The following is a 26,392-nucleotide window of genomic DNA, read 5'->3' as shown; positions in this document are numbered from 1 at the left end:
AAAAAAAAAGAAATTAAAGAGGACACAAAGAAATGGAAAAACATGCTTGTGGATTGAAAGAACAAACATTGTTATAATGTCGATACCACCCAAAGTTGTCTACACATTTAATGCAATCCCTATCAAAATACCACCAGCATTTTTCACAGAACTAGAGCAAACAACTCTAAAATTGGTATGGAACCACGAAAAACCTCCAATAGACAAAGCAATCCTGAAAAAGAAAAGGAAGGGCGCCTGGGTGGCTCAGTCAGGTTAAGTGCCCAACTTTGGCCCAGGTCATGCTCTCATGTTTCATGAGTTCAAGCCCTGTGTCAGGCTCTGTGCTGACAGCTCAGAGCCTCGAGCCTCCTTCAGATTCTGTGTCTCCTGTCTCTCTGCTCCTCCCCTGCTCATGCTCTCTCTCTCAAAAATAAATAAACATTAAAAAAAAAAAAAAGAAAAAGGAAAGTGGGAGGCATCACAATTCTGGACTTCAAGCTGTATTACAAAGCTGCAGTTATCAATACAGTATGGTACTGACACAAAAACAGACACAGATCAATGGCACAGAACAGAAAACCCAGAATTAGACCCACAAGTATGTGGTCAACCAATCTTTGACAAAGCAGAAGAGTATGTCCAATGGAAAAAAAGACAATCTCATCAGCAAATGGTACTGGGAAAACTGGACAGCAACATGCAGAAGAATGAAACTGGACTACTTTCTTATACCATACACAAAAAGAAATTCAAGATGGATGAAACACTTAAATGTGAGACAGGAAACCATCAAAATCCTAGAGAACACAGTGAGCAACCTCCCTGGCCTCAGTCATAGCAACTTCTTACTAGACATGTCTTCAGAGGCAAGGGAAACAAAAGCAAAAATGAACGATTCAGACCTCATCAAAATAAAAAAACTTCTGCATAGCAAAGGAAAACAATCAACAAAACTAAAAGGCAACCTACAGAATGGGAGAAGATATTTGCAAATGACATGTCTGAGAAAGATAATATCCAAAATCTATTAAGAACTTATCAAACTCAATACCCCCAAAATAAACATTCCAGTTAAGAAATGGGCAGGAGACATTTATAGACATTTTTCCAAACAAGACATCCAGATAGCTAACAGACACATGAAAAAATGCTCAACATCACTCATCATCAGGGAAATACAAATCAAAACTACAGTAAGATACCACCTCACACCTATCAGAATGGCTAAGATTTACAACACAAGAGACAACACATGTTGGCACGGATGTCTAGAAAGGGAACCCTCTTGCACTGTTGGTGGAAATGCAAACTGGTGTAGCCACTCTGGAGAACTGTATGGAGATTCCTCAAAAATTTAAAAATAGAACTACCCTATGAACTAGCAATTCACTAGTAGGTATTTACCCAAAGGTTACAAAAATACAGATTCGAAGGGGTACATGTACACTGATGTTTATAGCAGCATTATCAACAATAGCCAAACTATGGAAAGAGTCCAAGTGTCTGTCCACTGATGAGTGGATAAAGATGTGGTACAGATATACAATGGAATATTATGCAACCATCACAAAGAATGACATCTTGCCATTTGCAATGATGTGGATGGAGGTAGAGTGTATTATGCTAAGCAAAATAAGTCAGAGAAAGACAAATACCTTATTATTTCACAGATATGTATAATTTAGGAAGCAAAACAGATGAACATAGGGGAAGGGGGAAAAAGAGAGAGGGAAACAAACCATAATAGACTTAAATATTTTTTTTAATGTTCATTTTTGAGAGAGAGAGGAAGAAAGAATGTGAGCAGGGGAAGGGGGTGGGACAGAGAATCTGAAGCATCCTCTGTGCTGACAGCAAAAGCAGGGCTGGAACCCATAAACCATGAGATCATGACCTGAGCCGAAGTCAAGACACTTAACCAACTAAGCCAGCCAGGCACCCCAAAGACTATCACAATAGAGGACAAACTGATGGTTGATGAAGGGAGGTGGATGGGTGATGGGCTAAATGGATGATGGGCATTAATAGGAGGGCACTTGTGATGAGCACTGGGTGGTATACGTAGGTGATGAATCACTAAATTCTACTCCTGAAACCAACATTACACTGTATGTTATCTAAATACTATTTCAATAAAAATTTGGAAAAAAAATAATTAAAAAAGAAAAATAAAAGGAAAAAATATAGAAAAAGCATATGGAAAAAGTTAATCTGCCTCCTATCCATGTCCTCCAAGCACTAAACTCTTCTTTCCAGAAGCAAACACCATTCTTTGTTTCTTGTGCATCCTTCTAAAAATATTTTAAGGATATAAAAGGAAATACGTGTGTGTCCATCTTATTTACATTACTGTGGACACTGTTCTGCACATTCCTTTTTTCATCTGGCAACAGATCCTGGAGAACATTCCAAATGATTATCTGTAGATCTGCCTTATTCTACTCCATCATATGGCTATCACACAGTTAATCAACTTGTACTTTCTTAATGAAACATTTAAGTTATGTGGAATCCTTTGTTAGCACTGTGATGGTTAAAAAATATATTCTAGGGGTTCCTGGGTAGCTTACTTGGTTGAACATCTGACTCTTGCCTTTAGTGTGGGTCATGATCCCAGGGTCATGGGATCGAGCCCCAAGTTGGGCTCCATGCTGAGCATGCAGCCTGCTTGAGATCCTCTCTCTCTCTCTCTCTCTCTCTCTCTCTGTGTCACTCTCTCCTTCATCCCTCTCTCCCTGCTCGTGCACACTCTCTCAATCTCTCTCTCAAAAACAAGATTGTAGACAACTTACAGTACATACTTGTGTTTGCAGGAGAAATTCCTAGAAATAGAGATGAAACATAAAAGAAAATATGCACTATTAGATTTTAACAGATATTTTGCCAAAAAGCCCCTAAAGACAATGTATGTGAATGCCTGTTTCTCTATACTTTCATGAAAAGTATCACTAAGCTCTTATTTTGCTACTCTGACAGGTATTTTGTAATTTTAATGTATATTTTTATTATGAGTATTGCACTCATGTATTACAAGTGAGATAGAGTCCTTTGTATTTCCTTTCTTGAGAAAGGCCTGTTTACTGCAGAATGCTTTTAACAATAAAATAATTCTGGGGAGAACTTAGTATACTTCTGTGGGTCTTTCTTTTGAAGAAGTAAATTTTTATTTATGAAAATGACTTTCAGTTGAAATTATCCCTGCAAAAGGAAATCCTGTGTTATAACTTACAGAATTTTTAAAGAGAACATTAAAATTGTAAACATTTTAAATCTCCACAGTTCATTTTACACCCTTCACACAAACCCTCCTTCATGCTCTAGTTTGAGAAAGATTGGTTTTTCCAGAATTTTTAGGCTGAAATTTCCTATCATAAGGTGACTCACGCTCATTTTTATCAACCATTTTAACCTTTCCATTCTCACCACATCTCTCCTTTCCAACAAAGCTTGTGAGCTCTGGCTTACATCTTGCTAATTTCTATTTTTGTATTTTGGTTACCCTTCCCCACTTAGCAAACTTCACTGGCTATATTTGTTAAGTTGGAGAAAACCCTTTCCAACAAGCTTTTGATCCTGAAGTCCACTCAGAACCTCTGTATTCCATAAACTCTCAGCCCTGAACAAATACAAGGCATTACATATATGTATGCAATTATTCCACGTATATAATAAATTATATATTCATATGTATGTGCATGTATATGTGCTTGTGTGTTAGTGTAAAGATTATCTATTTGCTCTACCTGTGCATATATTCTATCTTTCCACCTAAACCCAGAGATTTTTAATTTCTTTAATGGTTATTTTTGAGAGAGAGAGAGAGAGCGAGCATGAGCGGGGAAGGGGCAGAGAGAGAGGGAGACACAGAATCCGAAGCAGGCTCCAGGCTCTGAGCTGTCAGTCAGCACAGATCCTGATGCAGGACTTGAATCCATGGACTGTGAGATCATGACCTGAGTTGTTCAGATGCTTAACTGACTGAACCACCCAGTTGCCCCATAAACCCAGAGATCCTTGAGGTTTCTTCACTGTTATCCCATTTTATCAAATGAAATCTGCCTGATGGTTTAAGCAGCCAAAGGTACCATCATGTAGCATGTTGTGTTACCAGTGTGATCTCTAAGTTTTCATTTACCTCATAGCAAACCAATCTTAATTGCTTCTCCTGGCTTAATTTCATTGTGATTTCTGCTAGATGGATTGACTTACTAGGGAAGTAACCTTGCTTGTCCTGGCTTGAAGTCATGTTTGCCTGTATGTACAAAGGTTAAGAGTTCATGCAGATTATCAATAGGGATTTACCTGCCCCAGTGGTAGCTGAAGCCTGGGCTCCGAAGCTGGACTGTCTGGGTTTGAATCCAGCCTCCACTTCTTACTTGTTGTATCATTTTGGGCAAGTGGCTTAATGTCTCTGACATTTTTTAACTAACAAAAAAAGGGGGTTATACTAATTCCAAACTTGTAGAGTTTCTATGAAAATTAACTGAGATAATTGATGTAAAGCATTTATTAGTATGGTGCCTGGGCTGAAGTAAGAACTAGCTTTTCAACAAAGGGTCATATGATTTTTTCTTTAAAGTGAGGTTAACTTTCTCCTTCCATTTAACACATCAACCACCTTTCCTATGCACATGATCACTAGGGCTTATTAGGTCAAACTGCCATTCACAATTCAACATCAATTTAAGGTAATTACATAGACAAGAATTTGTAACAACAAATTATATTATGCTTACATATATCAGAACTTACCCCTCAATACCCAAATGGCACCATCTAGGCTTCCACTTTTTAGAAAAATTTCTGCTGCAATATTCACAATTTGACATCTTGGTGCTAACTTCTCAGGCCCTGTAAGTCCTTTTAAAGTTGTAAAATGTATTTTCAATTCATATAGTTTATCTAAGACCTTCCTTCCCTAGAGTAAAAGTAAAGAACACTCATTGAATATCATTCATGTAGAGTATCACAGAGGTACAAAATGAGTAATTATATACAAACCAATTATCCGATATTAATCATCGTTCTATACTGATGGTTTTCAAACTGCTCTAAAATCCCTGTTTTCAGTCCCCTCCTGCTTAGCCACAAAGACAGACAGGGAAGGGGAGGAAGCAGGGCTTTGCCTCACTATTAATCCTCACACTGCTGACTCCTTTTTTCAAGTGCTTTTATACTTGTGCTTCCCCTAAAGATTTCTTTTGGAAAAAGGAGTTCTTGCCCTAATGTGGAAAACTACTGATTACAAGTTTCTGCACTTCTTCTGTTGATCACCCTAAGAGTCAAGAGGGAGAGACAGTGAAAATCGAGATAATGTCTTATCAAATTTATAGGAAGAATGACAGTGGGGGAAAAAAAAGAATAAAACTACTGACTGGAAACTGTCTTTTTTATTCAATAGACTATTCACATAGTCTACATAGAAGATTAGCTCTAGTGTGGACATCAGAAATGAGACATATATTATTATTTTATATCAAGAGTCAGCAAACTTTTTCTATAGACAGCCAGATAGTAAATACTTAGGCTCTGCAGGTCACATTTAGTCAGTTGCACATTCTTTTTAGTTGTTGCTGTTTTTCTTTTCTAACTGTTTAAAAATGTAAAAAACACTCTTACCTCTTGAGATGTAAAAAAACAGGTGAGGGCCAGATCTGGCTCTTAGTTTATGGACCCTTGTTTTATATTATATTCTATACTAGCTGAGTCAGATTCATATTGTGATGTCAAAGTATTTTTAAGTTGCCTATATAAATGAGTGCATTTTTAAAGGGAAAGCTTTAACTTAATTTTAATAATTTTGTGTTCAAAAGGAATAGGTTTCCACTAAAAAAATTCCTACTAAGTAAAATAAATAAAATATTTGTTTCAAAGAAGACAGTGAAAATTTTAAATCAAAATTTAGGTACAAACTCACCAACCTCTTAAGAGATAGTATTAACCAAATAAAATTAAAATATGCCTTAAAATTGTAGCAAAATCTATCTTTTTCAAAAAGATTTTATCATGTAGTCCTCAATTTCTCAAGCATTAAATATCTAAGAAATTAATGCTATGATGAACCTTAAACTAGACTGTGAGACCAGGGACAAGGTACATTCTGCCCATCCCAGTATGGGATCATATACTAATCACACATCAGTTGGTATGGGATCACACATCACAGTAGGTGCTAAACCTCATGAAGAGCTTGGAGACTGAAGACCTTATATATAAGGATTCTGTTGCTGTTTTTAAAAAAATTTTTTTTAATGTTTAGTTATTTTTGAGACAGAGACAGACAGAGCATGAATGGAGGAGGGTAGAAAGAGAGAGGGAGACACAGAATCTGAAGCAGGCTCCAGGCTCTGAGCTGTCAGCACAGAGCCTGACACGGGGCTCAAACTCACGAAATGTGAGATCATGACCTAAGCTAAAGTCGGACGCCCAACTGACTGAGCCATCCAGGTGCCACTGTTGTTGTTTTTTAAATAAAACAAATCCATGGGGGTGCCTGGGTGACTCAGTAGGTTAAGTGTCCATGTTGGCTCAGGTCATGATCTTGTGGTTCATGAGTTCGAGTCCCACATCCAGCTCTGTGCTGACAGCTCGGTGCCTGAAGCCTACTTTGGATTCTGTGTCTCCCTCTCTCTCTGCCCCTCCTCCGCTCACGCCCTGTCTCTCTCTTTCAGAAATAGATAAGCATTAAAAATTTTAATATCCATGAATCTGTATATGTAGGAGTGACCCTGTGCTTAAATGTTATTGAACATATTCAATTATAACTTACTCAATTCACCTTCAATTATATGAAATATAAGAAGTAGTAACAAAAAGATATAATAGTTGATTCAGTATTGACCACACTCTCAACTGCTCCATTTATCCCTCAGCACTTACTTCTTGTTTTAGATATTCCTGTCCTTTATTTCACTTTAATGAATCTATAACCACCTGACACCTCAGGGAAATCTAAAGAATGGTAGTTCAGTATAGTCCAGAATAACTAGACCACTTCTATGTAGATATCCCAAAGCAGATATCAAGATATATGGGATATAGTGTTCCAGAGCATTCTAGGAGATGATTTTTAAGAAGTTCTGTTGTGAGTTTCCCAGATTCATCTTAAAAAAAAGGTCTTGAACTCTTGCAAAATGGTATTTAGCACAGATTCCCAAGTGCTCCCTATAGTGAGATACTTCAGGGTAGCTGGTCTCCTGATACTTCCTTTCCACGTTTGCTTAATATACTACCTAATAATTCACTTACTAGTCTGGGACTCATTTTGCCACTTGTAACATTATTAGCAAATTTCTAATTTGTAGTGCTAACTATATTCTGTTAAAAAATTTAAAATTAACACTTTCTGTACCAAGCCCAAACAAAATTTAATGACATACCTTGGCCCACTGCAACAGCTTGTGATAGAAGTACATAGCACTGATTCCAATTCTTCCCAGCAAAGTTTTATCTACTTCACTATTTTGTGGATCTTTGCTAACTGGAACACAAAGTAGGCATATGGGAAAAGGTGGAAAAGTCATTTAAAATGACAGAAAAGGCAAATTAACATGAAATTATTGATACTAGACCAAAGATCATGTGTCGGCAAACCACAGCCTACATGCCAAATCTGGTGTGTGGTCTGTTTTTGTATAGCCTGAGAGCTAAAAATGGTTTCCCTATTAAAAAGAATTTTTTTAATGTTTTTATTTATTTTTGGGAGAGAGAGACACACACACAGAATCAGAAGCAGAATCCAGGCTCTGAGCTGTCAGCACAGAGCCTGATGCAGGGCTCGAACCCACGAACCATGAGATCATGACCTGAGCTGAAGTTGGATGCTTAACTAACTGACAGAGCCACCTGGGTTCCCCATGTTTCCCTATTTAAAAAAAAATTTTTTTTAAATATTTATTTATTTTTGAGAGAGAGACAGAGTGTGAGCAGGGGAGGAGCAGAGAGAGAGGGAGACACAGAATCCAAAGCAGGCTCCAGGCCCTGAGCTGTCAGCACAGAGCCCAACACAAGGTTCAAACTCACTAACTGTGAGATCTTGACCTGAGCTGAAGTCGGACACTCAACCGACTGAGCCACCCAGGAGCCTCCCATGTTTCCCTATTTTTAAAGGGTTGTTTGAAAGGAAAAGAAAACTATGTAACACAGATTAAATGTGAATGTGTAAAGCCTAAAACATTTACTACCTGGCCCTTTGCAGAAAACATGTACTGACCCCTGATAAAGAATATACAGCAGTGAAGGGGCACCTGGGTGGCTCAGTCAGTTGAGTGTCTGACTCTTGATTTCAGCTCAGGCCATGATCTCACGGTTTGTGGGATTGAGTCCTGTGTCAGGTTCTGCGCTGATGGTGGGGAGCCTGCTTGGGACTCTCTTTCTGCTTATGTTCACTCTCTCTCTCTCTCAAAATAAGCAAATAAACATTTAAAAAATATATAAATAGCAGCGAAGAGCTCAAAAAAGTCTCAAAAACATGAATTTTGTTGACTTGTAGTGAAGATAGTAACAACTTAAATGATTCAAAAATTCAGGTGCTCCAGTATAATTTGCTAGGAATAGTTTTACCAATCTGAATGAAAAGAAAAATAAAACATGAAGCATGAGATATTAAAACACCAATTCTTGACCTTATATCATTATAATCTAACTTAATAATAAAAAGATGGAAATATTTATAAAGAGAAATCTGAAATCTGCAATATTAACTTATCCCCAACGTGGAAAATATTAAGAGCTTTACATTCCTGTTAAGAACACTGCACCACGCTAACACACATAATACTCAGACCCAAATAGTGACATTTTACCTGTTTCAGCAAATTCACAAAATGGAATGCCTGGTCTCTCTTCTTTACAGTTTTGTGTTAGTGTTTCAGCAATACAAGCACAAAATCTCTGGAAATCTGCAAAGTTTCCACAGCTCATTTTTATGTTAATGTATAAATTTCCCAATTTGGTCCAGTCACCTTTTTCTTTACAATGCTATCAGAATTATTAGAAACAAAACAAAACAAAAAAAGAGAAAGAAAGCTGTCATTATGCAAACATATTATGGAATAGGCACATGCTGACATTAGATATACAGAAATTAATAAGACAATCTCCATAGGTCTTATAAACTTACCAGCAGTGTTATACCATTAAAAAACTTTCTATCATACAATTTGTGTTTCTGACTATAGCACAGTCTCTATAAGTTCCAGATGGCAATGTCCATTTGTTTTAATGGTCTTGTTCCTAATGTACTTAAGGATGTCACCCTCAAACCTGAACTAGACAGTAGGATAGATTTTATGGAAAAGAGATAATTAGCAATATGATTTGAGCTGTCTCCAGAGAAATACATTATTTTGCTACTTTTACAGATTGCATTTTACTATTATTTGGCCCCATTTATGATTTGGGGCCCAAATATCATTTTGGGAATTACATGTCTTCTATGATAGGGAATACAAAGTAAATTTCAGTAAATTTAACATCTTCTCATTATTTTCTATTATAAACAAAGAAATAGTTTTCCATACCAACAGATTGTTTCAAGGATATAAATACTAATTAAGACTAGACCAACAATTACTACATGAGTATAAAAATCATCTTAAACCAAACAGTAAAATCGTCCTGAAAGTTCTCCATTTCTTATCCTCCAAACGCCTGGAAAAGGCACACTGGCCTTGGCTTTCCACTATCATCTCACATATCGCAGCCATCCATGGACTGTGACAAGAAAGCCAACTTTCTTATGCACGGAGTCTGTCCAGTGATAAGAATTAAAGGCTAATTAAGCCTTAGATTATTATACCTTGATAGAAGTTAACTTTGGAAATGAGCCAATTATTTCTAGAATTATTTTTAGAATAGTCCATAACTCTAGAAGTTACATTTGTATTTCAAAGTATTAAAAAAATTAAACTTTTTTCTTGAGCACTTTCTTTGTATAACAGTCACATTTAAAAAATTTTTCCTCAAACTTTTACTATTCAAGGTCCTTTGTTATTACTGGTTTTCAGAGATCACAGCTATTTATTTAAAAAAGTAAATGTCATACCTGTATTTCATTCAAGGCTGAATCTAAATCACATTTCCAGTTCTGTTTAAATTGCCTCATCCGTAACCTTTAACAATAGAAAAGCATTAATTATGTTCATACCCCTCAAAGTCACTATTGTCCCTAATTCACTTGTTCCAAAGTATATACCTCAGAGAGTGGAAAAAAAGGAATGCAGTATCTATAAAAATTCTTTAGAGCTGAAGAAAATGGCAAATGCATAGATACCCACCTCACATTATTTCTTCCCCAAACCATAGGCAACAGGAATGAAAAAGGAAATTCTACATGAAACCATACCTTCAGCCTGTAAAGTAACTAAGACAGAAAATGCCAAAGCTTCAAAATAATTGTGAATAAAAAGAGAAGAAAAACATTAAAACCAGCACTTGTTCTCTCCTGCTCCCACTTCATCCTTGCTGATCTACAAGGATTTGTGATAAGCAGAAACAGACCAGAACAAAAACAATGCAAAAAAACCCCAACCAACCAAACAAACAAAAAAACCAAAAAACCAAAACCAAAAACCCTGTGGGGGAAAACTGAACAGATGGAACCTAACACTGATTTAAAAAATACAACAGACTAAGTCCATACTAAATTTGAAAATGATTTTTTAAAAACCCATAGAACAAAACAAAAACTGGGTAGATTATAACCCAAATCATGCAGAAGGAACTTAAAAGTTTGTATGATTTGAAGAACACAATCTAGGGATGCCTGGGTGGCTCAGTCAGTTAAGGTGTTAGACTCTTGATCTCTGCTCAGGTTTGTGACCTCACAGTTTGTGAGTCTGAGCTGAACTGGGCTCTGTGCTGACAGTGTGGAACCTGCTTGGAATTCTCTCTTACTCTCTCTGCCCACACCCTGCTTGTGCTGTCTCTCAAAATAAATAAATCAACTTAAAATTTTTTTGAAAAAAAAAAAAAAAAGAACACAATTTATAAAGTGCATAGCTTCTGGGAAAGAAAAAAACGACAAAAATGAAGAAGAAACATCCTTTGGCAACTGGAAAGAGAAAAAGAAGAAAAAAGGAAGAAGAGGGTGCCATTACTGTACATCAAATTATGGGGTTAGTTTTGATAATTAGTCTCAATGCTCTACAAATTAACTTATAATGCTCTATAAGCATTAAAATGGAATTCCTTGGGGCGCCTGGGTGGCTCAGTCGGTTGAGCGTCCGGCTTCGGCTCAGGTCATGATCTCATGGTTCGTGAGTTGGAGCTCCGCATCCGGCTCTGTGCTGACAGCTCAGGGCCTGCTTCAGATTCTATGTCTCCCTGTCTCTCTGCTCCTCCTGTGCTCACACTCTGTCTCTCTCTCAAAAATAAATAAATATTAAAAAAAATTTTTTTAATGGAATTCCTAATTCTTTTCATGAATCAAGTATAAATAACATTGATACTTAAACTAGATAAAGGCGGAATAAAAGTACAGAACAATATCACTTATAACGGTGATGAAAAAAGCTAGATAAAATATTAACAAGCAAATCAGTTTTACAAAATTGAAAAGAGTTACGCAGATGATGGTTGTGATGGCTGCACAAAAATGTGAATGTATTTAACGCTGCTGAAATGTACACCTAAAAATGGTTAAGATGGTAAATATTATGTGTATTTTACCACAAAATTAAAAATATTGACAAACAGAATCCAAGACCATCTTAAGAAAATGATACACCATGACAGAGTGGTATTTATTTTGCAAATGTAAGGCAACTTCAGTATTAGAAAATCCATCAATATCATATACCATATTAATAAATCTAAGGGAAAAAATCATGATTATTTCCATAGATATTAAAAAAGACTGATAAAATTCAACATCAATTCACTTATGAATATAGGGACTGAGAGACACTTTCTTAGAGTGATTAAATACATATATCTTAGTCCTAAAGCTACTATTATTGTATTTAATGAGAAAATTCTAGAGATTTCCACTATGATCAGGAACAATGAAAAGATGTCCACCATATCCATTATTACTCATTATTATTCATTTAAAAATTTTTTTAATGTTTATTCATTTTTAAGAGAGAGACAGAGTGGTAGCAGGGGAGAGGAAAGAGAGAGAGGGAGACACAGAATCTGAAGCAGGCTCCAGGCTCTGAGATGTCAGAGCCCCGAAGCGGGGCTTGAACTCATGAACCATGAGATCATGACCTGAACTGAAGTCGGACACTTAACCGACTGAGCCACCCAGGTGGCCCTATCCATTATTATTCAATACTGTACTAGAGGTAGGAGCCAAAGCAGTTAGGTAAGACAAACTACTTACAGGCAATAAAACATACATGCAAGAAGAGCAAGAGAGACATGGAAAAGAAAAACTTCACAGGGGATTATCCCCACAAAATGTTAAAACATATTACTAAAGCCTCTATAATTAAAATACTGTGGAACTGGTGCACAAATAAACAAATAGTCCAGTGGAATAGAATACGAAGTCCAGACACAGACCCAAACACATATGAGATTTAGTATTTGATAAAGGTAGCATTTCAAATCACTCAAGTTAAATAAATGGTGCTGGGAAAACTGGGACAACCAATGGAAAAAAAAATTAGATCTGTATCTTATACCACACATAAGAATAAACTCCAAATAGATTAAGAACCTAACTATAGGGGCGCCTGGGTGGCGCAGTCGGTTAAGCGTCCGACTTCAGCCAGGTCACGATCTCGCGGTCCGTGAGTTCGAGCCCCGCGTCAGGCTCTGGGCTGATGGCTCAGAGCCTGGAGCCTGTTTCCGATTCTGTGTCTCCCTCTCTCTCTCTGTCCCTCCCCCGTTCATGCTGTCTCTCTCTGTCCCAAAAATAAATAAAAACGTTGAAAAAAAAAATTAAAAAAAAAAAAGAACCTAACTATAGAAATGAAACCATATAAATAAGGAAACATGGGTGAATTTCTCTAAAACCTTGGTTTAGGTAAATTATGACTCAAAATTCAGATGCAATAAAAAATAACTATGACTCAAAACTGAGGCAATAAAAAAAAAGATTGATAATGTAGGTTGAATAAAAATAAAAGTTTTTGCATGGTAAAAACCATAAACAAATTCAAAAGACAACTGACAAACTAGAAAAAAATATTAAGGAACAAAGCACCAGAATCCAATAGAAAAATGGACACGAGCAGACAATTCACAACAAAAAGTATAAAAACAGCCCTCAAATACATGAAAAGAAAAGTTTTAAACTCATTTATGGTAAAAGAAAAGCAAATCAGAACACTGAAATACCATTTGTTACCTAACAGACTAGAAAAAAGTATGACACACTATGTTAGCAAAGCTGTGCTGAATAATCTCTGAAGTTTCTGGCTATATGGATATATGGATATATATCTGTGTGTGTACATATATGTATACACACACACACACGACAGGTACATATATGCACATATACCAAAATACGTATATACACACACCACATATACAAACATATACACCGTGAATACAACATTATCTATACAAACATAATGTATATATACATACCACGTATACAAATTGGTAGAGCCCTCTGGGCTGTATCTAACATATGTACTTACCCTTAAAAAACTTATACTGAAATAATTATAGACTCACAGAAATTTTCAAAATAGTACCTAGTCCTGGTACTCTTCATCCAGCTTCTTCCAATGATGATTTCTTACATAATTGTAGAACAACATAAAAACTAGGAAACTGACATTGTTACAATACTGTTAATTAGGCTACAGATATTATTTAGTTTTCACCACTTTTTACATGCATTCATCTGTGGGTGTGTAGTTCTATGCAATTTTATCCCATATATAGATTCATGTTACCATCACCACAATACAGATATAGAACTGTTCCATCACCACAAAGGAACTTCCTCATGTTATCCATTTATACTCACCCCCCAACCCCTATCCCCATCCCCTGTCAACCATACTTGGTTCTCCAAATCTACAGCTTTTTCATTTTGAGAATGTTATATAAATAGAACCACGTAGCATGTGGCCTTTGAGATTGGCTTTTTAAATTCAGTATGATTTCTTTGAGAACAATTTGTTTCATGTTTCAATAGTTTGTTGATTTCTATTGCTAAGTAGTATTCCTTGGTATGGATGTACCACAACTGAACTGTTCATTCACTTGTTGAAGAACATCTGTTTTCCCCCTAGGTTTTGGCTATTACAATTAAAGCTGCTATGAATGTTTGTACACAAATTTTTGAGTACAAGTTTTCATTTCATTACAATAAATGCCCAGTAGTTCAATGCTATACTTGATTTTTATATGTTCAGTTTTTAAGGAAACTGCTCAACTCTTTTCCATAATGGCTATATAATTTTACATTCCCACCAAAACATATAAGAGACACTTTTCCTAAACCCTTGCTAGTTAGCATTGTTATTGACACTTTTCCCCCAGTTAAACCAAGGCATGTTGACAAATAAAAACTGTATATAAGATACACAACATGTTTTACTAAATGTATATACATTGTGAAATAATTGTCACCATTGAGATAGTTAATGTATTTATCACCTCATCTAGTGTGTGTGTATGGGGGGGGTGAGAACACGAGATCTACTCTCAGCAAATTCCAAGTACACAATACATCTCTCAGCAAATTCCAAGTACACAATACGTTATGATTAACCATAGTCATTATGTTGTAAAATAGGTCTCCAGAATTTACTAATTTTACAGCTACAAGTTTGTACCCTTTGACCAACATCTCATCTGCTCCCATCCCCATCTCCTGGTAACCACTATTCTAATTTGTTGCTGAGTTAGACTTCTTCAGATTCCACATACAAGTGAGATCATACAGATCTGTCTTTCTGTGACTGCCTTATTTCACTTAGCATAATGTACTCCATGTTAATCCGTGTTGTCACAGATGGTAGGATATCCTTCTTTTTAAAGGCTGAATAATACATATTCTGTATATATACACCATACCCTACTTTGTTCTTTTTGCTCAAGATTGCTTTAGCCATTCAGGGTATGTTGTAGCTCCATATGAATTTTAAAATTGTTTTTTCTATTTCTGTAAAAAAAATGTTATTAGAATTTTGATCGGAATTGAATTGAACCTATAGTTAGTTTTGGGTAGCATGGACATTTTCACAGTATTAATTCTTCCGATCCATGAACACAGAATATCTTTTTATTTTTTTTGTTTTGATTACTTTTATCAGTTTCATGGTTTTCAATGTATAAATCTTTCACCTCCTCAGTAAATTTATTTGTTAAGAGGTTATTGTTAAGGGGATTGTTTTCTTGATTTTTCTGAATACTTCGCTATTAGTATATAGAGATGCAACTTTGTGTTTTAATTATTAAATTTTTATTTTAAGTTTTTATTTGAATTCCGGTTAGTTAACACACAGTATAATGTTAGTTTCAGGTGTATAATTTAGTGATACAACACTTCTGCACAACACTGGGTGCTTATCACAAATTCCCTCCTTAATCACCATACCTATTTAACCCATCCCCCTGCCTATCTCCCCTCTGGTAGCCATTAGTTTGTTCTCTATACAAAGTGTCTGTTTCTTGGTTTGCCACTCTCTTCTTTTCCCTACAGTCATTTGTTTTGTTTCTTAAATTCCACATATGAGTGAAATCATATGGTATTTGTCTTTCTCTGACTTATTTCACTTAGGATTATACTCTCTAGTTCCATCCACATTGTTGCAATGGTGAGATTTCATTCTTTTTTTATGGCTGAATAATATTCCATTGCATGCATACACACACACGCACACACACACCCCCATGCAGTAAAATCTTGGTTTGCGAGCATAATTTGTTCCAGAAACATGCTTGTAATGCAAAGCACTTGTATATGAAAGTCAATTTCCCCACAAGAAATAATGGAAGCTCAGATGATTCATTCCACAACCCAAAAATATTCATATAAAAATGATTACAATACTGTACTATAATATAAAATTAAAAAGAAAATACAAAATATAAAGAAAAATAAACAAATTAATCTGTACTTCCCCTTGTAAACCTTTGTGGCTGGTATGAGGAAGACAAGAGAGAGGAGGGTTATTGTATAGAATGACTTTCTAACGGAATTGCTGCCACCTATTGGTTCTGTGGAATCTTTTTCTTTTCATGCAACTTTAACAAGGAACCTTTCCAAGCACACTTGCTTTCGCCTCCTTTTGAGGATTCTGCGGAAATGTAACATTGCATTGTCGTTAAACAGATTCATCGCTTGCACTGCTAAAGCCTTCATCAGGTGGTGCTTTTCTCCAAAATCTTGCACTGTTTCTCACATTTTACCCATTTCCCTAATCTCATCTGAAATGAGGGATACCTTTATCTCCTCCTCCTCTGCAAACGAGATATAGACATAGACTTCTTATAAAATCTTGCAATTTTGGCCACGTGCATACCTCATCTGTACTTCTCCTTTTTTACTTCCATTGTAATTATCTTCTTACTGCCTTTCTTTTCAACCTTTTTCTGCATGGGGGCCATTGTATATGCTCACACATGTTGACTACAGTACAGTATTAATAAACTCTTGTCATATACTGTATTTAATGTAACAGGCAGTGAGACAGCAGAGGAAAGGGTCTGTATCTGCAGGAAGCCTGACCCAGAATGAAGCAAAGCATTCCTAGGCATACTCTTGTATGCAAAAGCAAATGACTATCCATAGGTGCTTTGAAGTGACAAAAAACACACTAGTAGTACCAGCTGTGGGCACCTTCCAGCGTTCTGAAAAATCACTGATTTCTGCCAAACACTGTGGCCTGAGACCGAGCATCCGAGTATGAGAGATGATCACACACAATCTGCAGCGAGACAGAGAAGAACCAATGGCTAAGTTGTGATCATGTGACATTCAGCATTGCATACTACTCATATTGCAAGACATCACTCGTTTATCAAGTTAAAATTTGTTAGAAATGTTTGCTCATCTTGTGGAACACTCACAGAACAAGTTCCTCACAAGCCAAGGTTTTACACACACCACAACTTCTTTATCCACTCATCAGCTGATGGACATCTGAGCTGCTTCCATAACTTGGCAATCGTAGATAATGCTGCTATAAACATCAGGGTGCCTGTATCCCTTTGAATTAGTATTTTTATATTCTTTTGGTAAATACTAGTGGTGCAACTGCTGGATCGTAGGGTAGTTCTATTTTTAACTTTTCGAGGAAACTTCATACTGTTTTCCAGAGTGGATGCACCAGTTTGCATTCCTACCAACAGTGCAAGAGGGTTCCCCTTTCCTGACATTCTTGCCAACACCTGTTGTTTTTGGGTTATTGATTTTAGTCATTCTGACAGGTGTGAAAATTGGTAGTTTTGCTTTGCATTTCCTGGATGGTAAGTGATAATGAACATATTTTAATATGTGAATATGTTTAAACACACAAAATGTGTGTTTTGTTTTTTTGTGTGTGTTGATTTCAGCCATTCTGACGGGTGTGAAGTGACATCTCATTGCAGTTTTGCTTTGCATTTCCTAGATGGTGACGATGAACATATTTTCAGGTGTCTGTTGGCCATCTATATGTCTTCTTTGGAAAAATGTCTAATTATGTCTTTTGCCCATTTGTTAACTGGATTATTCATTTTTTGGATATTCAGTTTTATAAGTTCTTCATTTATTTTAGATATTAACCCTTTATCAGATATGCCATTTGCAAATATCCTCTCCCATTCTGTAGGATGCCTTTTAGTTTTGTTGATTGTTTCCCTTGCTGTGTAGAAGTTTATTTTGATGAATTCCCAATAGTTTATTTTTGCTTTTGTTTCCCTTGCCTCAGGAGATGTATCTAGTAAGAAGTTGCTATGGCCAAGGTCAAAGAGGTTACTAGGATTTTAATGTCTCACATTTAGGTCTTTGATCCATTTGAATTTATTTTTGTGTATGGTGTAAGAAAGAGGTCCAGTTTCATTCTTTTGCATGTTGCTGTCTAGTTTTCCCAATACTATTTGTAAAAGAGACTGTTTTTTCCCAATTGGATTGTTGAAAACTGACCACATAGTTGTGGGTTCATTTCTGACTTTTGTATTCTGCTCCATTGAAATATGTGTTTATTTTTGTGCCAGTACCATACTGTTTTGATCACTACAGCTTTGTACTATAACTTGAAGTCCAGAATTGTGATGCCTCCAGCTTTGCTTTGTTTTTTCCAGGTTGCTTTGACTGCTTGGGATATTTTGTGGTTCCATACAAATTTTAGGATTGTTTGTTCTAGCTCTGAGAAGATACCATCAAAATAACATCTTTCCATTTCTTCTGCCCTCCTCACTTTCTTTCATTAGTGTTCTATAGTTTTCGGAGTACAGAAATTTCACCTCTTTGGTTAGGTTTATTTCTAGGTATCTTATGGTTTTTGGTGCAATTGTAAATGGGATCCATCCCTTTATTTCTTTTTCTGCTGCTTTATTGTTAGTATATAGAAATGCAATGGATTTCTGTACAACGAATTTATATTCTAAGACTGCTGAATTCATGTATTAGTTCTAGCAATTTTTTGGGTAGAGTCTTTTGGGTTTTCTGTATAGAGTATCATGTCATCTGCATGTAATAGTGGAAGTTTAACCTCTTCCTTGCCAATTTGCTGTCTAATTGCTGTGGCTAGGACTTCCAATACTATGTTAAATAACAGTGGTCAGAATGGACATTCCTGTCTTGTTCCTGACTGCAAAAGGAAAACTCCCAGTTTTCCCCCATTGAGGATGGTATTAGTTGTGGGTTTTTCATATATGGCCCTTATTATGGTGCGGTATGTTCCCTCTAACCTATTTTGTTGAGGGTTTTTATCATGAATGGATGCTGCATTTTGTCAAATGCTTTTTCAACACGCAACTGATTTTTGTATGTGGATATGACATCCTGCAACTTTACTTAATTAGTTCTAACGATTTTTGGTGGCGTCTTTAAGGTTTTCTGTATGTAGGATCACGTAATCTGCAAACAGAGACAATTCTAATTCTTTCTTTCTAATTTGAATGTCTTTTATTTTTCTTTAAAAAAATTTTAAAAAATTTTTTTATTTTTTTTTGAAATTAACATCCAAATTAGTTACCATATGATTGTTAGCAACAATGATCTCAGTAGTACATTCCTTAGTGCCCCTCACCCATTTAGCCCATCCCCCCTCCCACAACCCCTCTAGTAACCCTCAGTTTGTTCTCCATATTTATGAGTCTCTTCTGTTTTGTCCCCCTCCCTGTTTTTATATTATTTTGGTTTCCCTTCCCTTATGTTCATCGGTTTTGTCTCTTAAAGTCCTCCTATGAGTGAGGTCATATGATTTTTGTCTTTCTCTGACTAATTTCACTTAGCATAATACCCTCCAGTTCCATCCACGTAGTTGCAAATGGCAAGATTTCATTCTTTTTGATTGCTGAGTAACACTCCATTGTATATATATACCACATCTTCTTTATCCATTCATCCATCGATGGACATTTGGGCTCTTTCCATACTTTGGCTATTGTTGATAGTGCTGCTATAAACATGGGGGTGCATGTGTCCCTTCGAAACAGCACACCTATATCCCATGGATAAATGCCTAGTAGTGCAATTGCTGGGTCATAGGGAGTTCTATGTTTAGTTTTTTGAGGAACCTCCATACTGTTTTCCAGAGTGGCTGCACCAGCTTGCATTGCCATTTACAATGCAAAAGAGATCCTCTTTCTCCGCATCCTCGCCAACATCTGTTGTTGCCTGAGTTGTTAATGTTAGCCATTCTGACAGGTGTGAGGTGGTATCTCATTGTGGTTTTGATTTGTATTTCCCTGATGATGAGTGATGTTGAGCATTTTTTCACGTGTCGGTTGGGCATCTCGATGTTTTCTTTGGAGAAGTGTCTGTTCAAGTCTTTTGCCCATTTCTTCACTGGATTTTTTTTGGGGGGGAGGTGTTGAGTTTGATTAAATTCTTTATAGATTTTGGATACTAGCCCTTTATCTGATATGTCATTTGGAAATATCTTCTCCCATTCTGTCAGTTGCCTTTTAGTTTTGGTGACTGTTTCCTTCACTGTGCAGAAGCTTTTTATTTTGATGAGATCCCATCAAAAAATTTTTTTAATGTTTATTTACTTTTGAGAGAGACAGAGTGTGAGTGGGGGAGGGGCAGAGAGAGAGAGGAAGGCACAGATTCTGAAGCAGGTTCCAGGCTCTGAGCTGTCAGAACAGAGCCTGACATGGAGCTTGAACTTGTGAACCATGAGATCACGACCTGAGCTCAAGTCGGACACTTAACTAACTGAGCCACCCAGGCACCCCTGATTTCTTTTTCTTGCCTAATTACTCCACCTAGGACTTCCACACTGTGCTGAACATAAGTGGTTACAGTAGACATCTTTTCTTTGTTCCTGATCTTAGAGAAAAATCTTTCAGCTTTTTACTGTAAAGTATGTTAGCTGCGGCCTTGTCATATATGGTCATTGTTATACTGAGGTACCATTTTCCCTATACATAATTTTTTGAGAGTTTTTATCACAAAAGGATGTTCAATTTGGTCAAATGCTTTATCTGCATCTACTGAGAGAATCATTTGATATCCATCCTTCATTCTATTAATGGGACATATCATATTTATTGATTTACACATGTTGAACCATTACTGTATCCCAGGGACAAATCCCACTTTATCTTGGTGTATGATGCACAGTTGAATTTGGTTTGGGAATATTTTGTTGAGAATTTTGTATCTATGTTCATCAAGAAAAATGTCCTGTGATTTTCAGTTTTTGTGGTACCTTTGTCTGACTTTGGTATCAGGGTAATACTGGACTTGTAAATGAGTTTGGAAGTGTCCCCTCATCTTCAATTTCTTGGAAGAGTTTGAGCAGGATTGGTATTAACTCTTCCTTAACTGGTAAAATTCATCAGTGAAGCCATCTAGTCCTGGGTTTTTCTTTATGGAAAGATTTTTAATCTCCTTACTCAAAACTGTCTGTTCAATTTTTCTATTTCTTCATGTTTCAGACCTGGCAAGTTGTAGGTTTCTAGGAATTTATCCAATTCTTCTAGACTGTCCAATCAGTTGGTGTGTAACCGTTCTTAGTCTTTTAATAGCCTTTGTATTTTGCTCCATCTCTCCTTTTTTCTTAGTGTAGCTAAAGGTTTGTCAATTTTATCTTTTTGAAAACAAACCCTTGGTTTTGTTTTTCTATTGCTTTTCTAGTTTCTACTTATTTCTGCTCTGATCTTTATTTCCTTCCATTAACCCTGACCTTAGTTTGTTCTTCTTTTTCTACTTCCTTGAGGTACATATTCAGTTAGGTTTCAGATCCTTCTTTTTCCTTAGTGTAGGCATTTATCACTATAAAGGTCTCTGTTAGAACTGCTTTTGCTGTATCCCATAGATTTTGGTATGTTGCATTTCCATTCTCATTTGTTTAAGGTTTTTTTTTTACTTCCCTTTTGATTTATTCCTTGATTAACTGGTTGTTTAGGAGTATCTGTTTAATTTCCACATATCTGTGGGTTTTCCAGTTTTCTTCCTGTTATTGACTTCTAGTTTCATATCATTGTAATCAGGAAAGATACTTGACTCAATCCTCTTAAATTTTGTTTACTTGTTTTGTGAACTAACATATGATCTATCCTGAGAATGGTCTGAATGTGCTTCAGAAGAATGTCTGTTCTGCTCCTGTTGGATGGAATTGTTTTGTATATATCTGTTAGGTCCATTTAGTCTAAAGTGTAGTTCACGTCACATGTTTCTTTACTGATTTTCTGCTGGATGATATACCCATTGTTGAAATAAGTACTGACATCCTCTACTTTTATTATACTGGTGTCTATTTCTCCCATTAGATCTGTTAATATTTGCTTTAGATATTAGGCTGCTCTGATGCTGGGTGTGTGTGTATATATATATATTTACAATTGTTATATTCCCTATCTATCTTTTTATTTTGGGAGAGAGAGAGAGCGCACAAGCCAGGGAGAGGGGCAGAGGGAGAGAGAAAGAATGTTAAGTAGGCTCCACACTCAGTGCTGAGCCTGATTCGGGGCTTAATCCCATGATCCCAGGATCATGACCTGAGCCAAAATCAAGAGTCGGACACTCAACTGACTGAGCCACCCAGGTGCCTCATACAATTGTTATACCCTTTGATGAACTGACTCCTTTCCTTATATAATGACTTTGTCTCTTCCTACTTAAAAGTCTAGTATTTCTCAGAAAAAGTATATCCTGCCCTCTTGGTTTCCATGTGCATGGAACAGCTTTTTTTTCCATCCCTTCACTTTCAGCGTATATGTATCTTTATAGCTGAAGTAAGTCTCTAGAAGGTGGCATAGAGCTGGATCTTGTTTTTAATCCATTTAGACACTGCCTTTCATTTGGAGAATTTAATCCAGTCACATTTCAAGTAATAATTGATAGGCAAGACTCACTACTGGCATTTTGTTAAATTGTTTTCTGGCTATTTTGTAGTTCCTTTGTTCCTTCCTTACTATCTTCTTTGGTAATTTGGTATTATAGAGTCTCCAACTAAAATTATAGATTTGTCTATTTTATCCATTCAGCTCTATCAGTTTTGTTTCACATATTTTGAAGCTCTGTTGTCTGCTGCATACACATTTCAGATTGCTAAGCATTCTTGGTGTACTGACGATTTTGTTATTATGCAGTGTTCTTCTTTGTCTCTGGTAATTTTCTTTGCTCTGAAGTGTATCTTACCCGTAATCAATACAGCCATTCACATTCTTTCTTTAAAATTACCATTTGTATGGTATATCGTTTTCCATGCTTTAACTTTCAACCTACCTATATCTTCATATTGGAAGTGAATTTCTTATAGATAGTATATAGTTGGATCGTGCTTTTATATCTACTCTGCCAACTGCTGTCATTTAATTGTTATAATTAGAATATTTACATTTAGGGGCAGCTGGGTGGTTCAGTCGGCTGAGCATCTGACTCTTGATTTCAGCTCAGGTCCTGATCCCAGGGTTGTGGGATCAAGCCTGACACTGGGCTTGGTGCTGAGTGAGGAGACTGCTTGAGATTCTCTCACTCTCTCCCACGTGCCCCTTCTTTCATTCTCTCCCACGCTCCCCTTCCCTGCTCATGTGTGCACATGCACAAATACATGCACATGTTTTCTCTCTCTCTCTCTCTCTCTCAAAAAAAAGAACATTTACATTTAAAGTGAGTATTGATAAGCTAAAAAGCTTAAGTCTGCCATTTTATTATATGTTCTGTTTCCCTTTATCTTCCTTTGGGGTTACTTGAATATTCTTAGAATTTCATTTTGGTTATCCATACCTTTCTGAGTACTTTGTACAGTAGTGCACTTATCTTTTGAACAAGCAATCCCAATTCTAGAAATATACCATAAAAATATACCTCCAACAATACAAAAATACATATATTCAGGGTTATTCACTGCAGCATTGTATGAATATCCACACAATGAAGTACAGTGCAGTTCTAAAAAAGGATGACAAATTTCCCTATACTAATTTAAATTGATTTCCAGGATATACTGTTTTAGTGAAAAAAGCAAAGCTGAAGAGAGCATTTATTGTATGACACACTTTATGTAAGAAAGAATTAAACATAACAATATATATATCTATCTACACATTGTAAGAAGGACAAACCAGAAACTAAAATACTGGCTACCTTGAGTAGGTGGAAAACAGGTAAAAAGAAGGAATGGAAATAGGGCATTAGGGGTAAGGAGAACCAACACTTTTCATTGCATACATTTTAGTACAGCTTTGACTCTTAGAACAAACAGTAATGTTTCATATACCTCCTTAAATAATTAAAACCAGGATTTGGAAGAACTCAAAATATAAAACAAACAGTAATGAATAACCTCAATGTTCTACAAATGAATAACCGCACTGAAAGGAGTGAGGAAAAAAAGAACTAACCTAAGTAACTGAGGAAATAATTTTTTTGGCTGAATACTAAGAGACTAAAGAAAAAAAATAACTTTATACTAATATCATACTCTAAATAAATTTTTTTTCCACAGGGGTATGGGTTAGCAGTTCTGACACCACTTTATGTGGATAGGATGGATAAATGACTAAACATATTATTCATAATGAAAGTCAGGTTTCTCACTGTCAGAAAGAATTTATAAATAAGAAAAAGGGAAGGCTAAAATAAACCTGTGGTGTTGGATTAGAATCAAGCTGTCAGTATGAACTCATGTTTTTTAAATATACATACAAAGAGAAAAATATGTTTTTTGTGTATATATGTATATGTCTATATATGTATAGGCACGCATATATTTCCTATGTGTATTTTTATTTACATATTTTGTATACACATTTACATGCATATATTTCCTAGCCCTGTCCACTCAGAAGGCCTGGCTGCAGTTATGCTCCTGTAGCAATGATCAGATCTTGGTCTTGGAATACCACTCTCCCATAAAAGGAACCAAAGCTCCTTGGAGAAGCTCCTTGGTTGTCGCCAATGTTGCAGGAGGAAAAACAGAAGATGACACTTAAAGCAACTTTATGGCTCCAAAAAATAAGAAAATGGTAGAAAAATGAACAGAATGTGATGGAAGGATACAGGAACTACCCTGAAGCACTTCCCAAAAGTCAAATCTGGAATAATTTGAGCAACAAAATAATAATAGTATTAGATCATATATAACCCCTAAAATAAAATAAATATACATGAGCTCATACTGATATAAATAAATGAAGAAATAAATGAAGAAGGGGCAACTCTCCTTTACTCAAAATTCCAATTAAAAAATTGTAGAAGAAATAGGGAAAATACAAAATCACCATGGGGCAAATACCGCAGTAGTAACCTCCAGGAAAGATCCCCTGATGAATCCTAAAATTAATGTGTAAAGGTTTGAGGAGGAACCAGATAATGTATAATGTTAAAGTCTCTTCCCCCAAATATTAATTACAAAGGGGCAAAGAGTATCTTTACATGTAGAAACCTGGCAGTTAACACTGTTTTTACTAAGTTATCAAGGTTAACTTATCTAAAATGTATTGGCACCATGTACCTCCTATGAGGATGCACTGACACGTGTAGTTAATTGGGTTTTAGGGTAGTGATTTCCTGGTTTTGATAACTGCACCATTACTATGTAGGATATTAACATGAAGGGAAGCTAGATGAAGGGTTCATGGGAAGTCTCTATACTAATTTTTGCAACATTTCTATAAGTCTAAAATTATTTCAAAATAAAAAAATTTACTCATTAAATGTATGTTAAATGTCCTAGATTACAGACACACCTACATTCTCACTGATATCCTGAAAGTAAATGTTAGAATTTTTTTCTAGTAGCCTTATCTAGTGAAAGTGAAAACCTTCCAAATGAACTATAAACTACCTAATTAAAAACTATAATAAAATCAAAGTATGAGTGTCTGTTGAAACTCATTTCCCTAGGCCAGAAAAGGGTATTTCAACAGGTGTCAGGAAAATACAAATATAAAATAATATTAATTTTTTTTCCTTCTGCATTGAGGCGGCATCCACATCCCCAACCATAAACTGTACCTTTTAACTACCAAGTTATTTTCCTAGTCTGTCCTTCATCAAATAGGTCACCAATGTTAATTCCTCTTAAAAATGCTAGATAATTCTTTTGAAGTGGGAGCATACGAAGTAGTAGAGTATTTAAGGATACAATTTTCAAAATTAGGGGTTGTAAAATAAACTACAAAAATATTTGTGGGATTGTGTCAATTTGAAAATTTGAAAACTAAGGCTGGTTTGTTCTGGAGTCTTCCTATATCAAGAGATCCTTTTCCCAATCAGTGCCTGAAGGGCTGAGTTGTATAGCTGTTCTGGGTACCAGGGTACTGCTGCTCCTTTTGAACATGGACGCGCACACTTCCCTTGTGCCAGATGCTACTCGATCTGGCAGAAGACTAACATCTGCTAGCCATTTCAGCTCTCTGTCATAGCTGCCACTGTCCAAAAAGCCAACTTGTTAGCATGTGGATCAGAAGAGGAATGACTTAATGTTCTGAAGAAAACATCGATGTACTCTAGTTATTATAAATGGATTTAATCCCAGAACTCTATGCTAGACATTCTTCTCACAAAAATTTATTTCCTAAGTAGTCCCAACACTTTATGTAGCCTGAAGAGTATTATAATTTTTATAGACAACATAAATTGCAATTAGCATTAGTGAAAGAAATGAAACAACTCCCAGAACTTGAAGAAGTCAAATGTATCTTCAATGCTGGTGCTTCAAGGGACGTCCTATTACTTAGTAGAATCGCTGCAATTCCCTGTCTGCGTACCATGACATCCAGGGCACTGCGGCAAATGCATAGGAGCCTCACAGGTTATTTAAAAGTTTTAAGAACCTTCTGTCAGACATCATAAAATTACTATTAACTTGTTTGCATCTAACTACATCAT

At 36.1% G+C, this 26,392-nt stretch overlaps 1 protein-coding gene across 1 annotated transcript in view; it reads right to left on the bottom strand.

Annotated features, from left to right (window-relative positions):
• The window catches only part of TOPAZ1 (testis and ovary specific TOPAZ 1), a 103,122-nt gene that overhangs the window by 24,602 nt on the left and 52,128 nt on the right, over nt 1-26,392 (bottom strand). Inside the window, exons 13-16 of the mRNA XM_043595927.1 lie at nt 10,028-10,094; nt 8,787-8,961; nt 7,362-7,462; nt 4,735-4,900 (exon numbers count right to left, since the gene is read on the bottom strand). Coding sequence (XP_043451862.1) covers nt 4,735-4,900; nt 7,362-7,462; nt 8,787-8,961; nt 10,028-10,094 — 509 coding nt within the window. The remainder of the gene's footprint in view (nt 1-4,734; nt 4,901-7,361; nt 7,463-8,786; nt 8,962-10,027; nt 10,095-26,392) is intronic.

Source organism: Prionailurus bengalensis, chromosome C2 (assembly GCF_016509475.1).
Source record: "Prionailurus bengalensis isolate Pbe53 chromosome C2, Fcat_Pben_1.1_paternal_pri, whole genome shotgun sequence".
In the NCBI taxonomy this organism is placed as follows: domain Eukaryota; kingdom Metazoa; phylum Chordata; class Mammalia; order Carnivora; family Felidae; genus Prionailurus; species Prionailurus bengalensis.
This window is presented reverse-complemented; position numbering and strand designations above follow the sequence as displayed.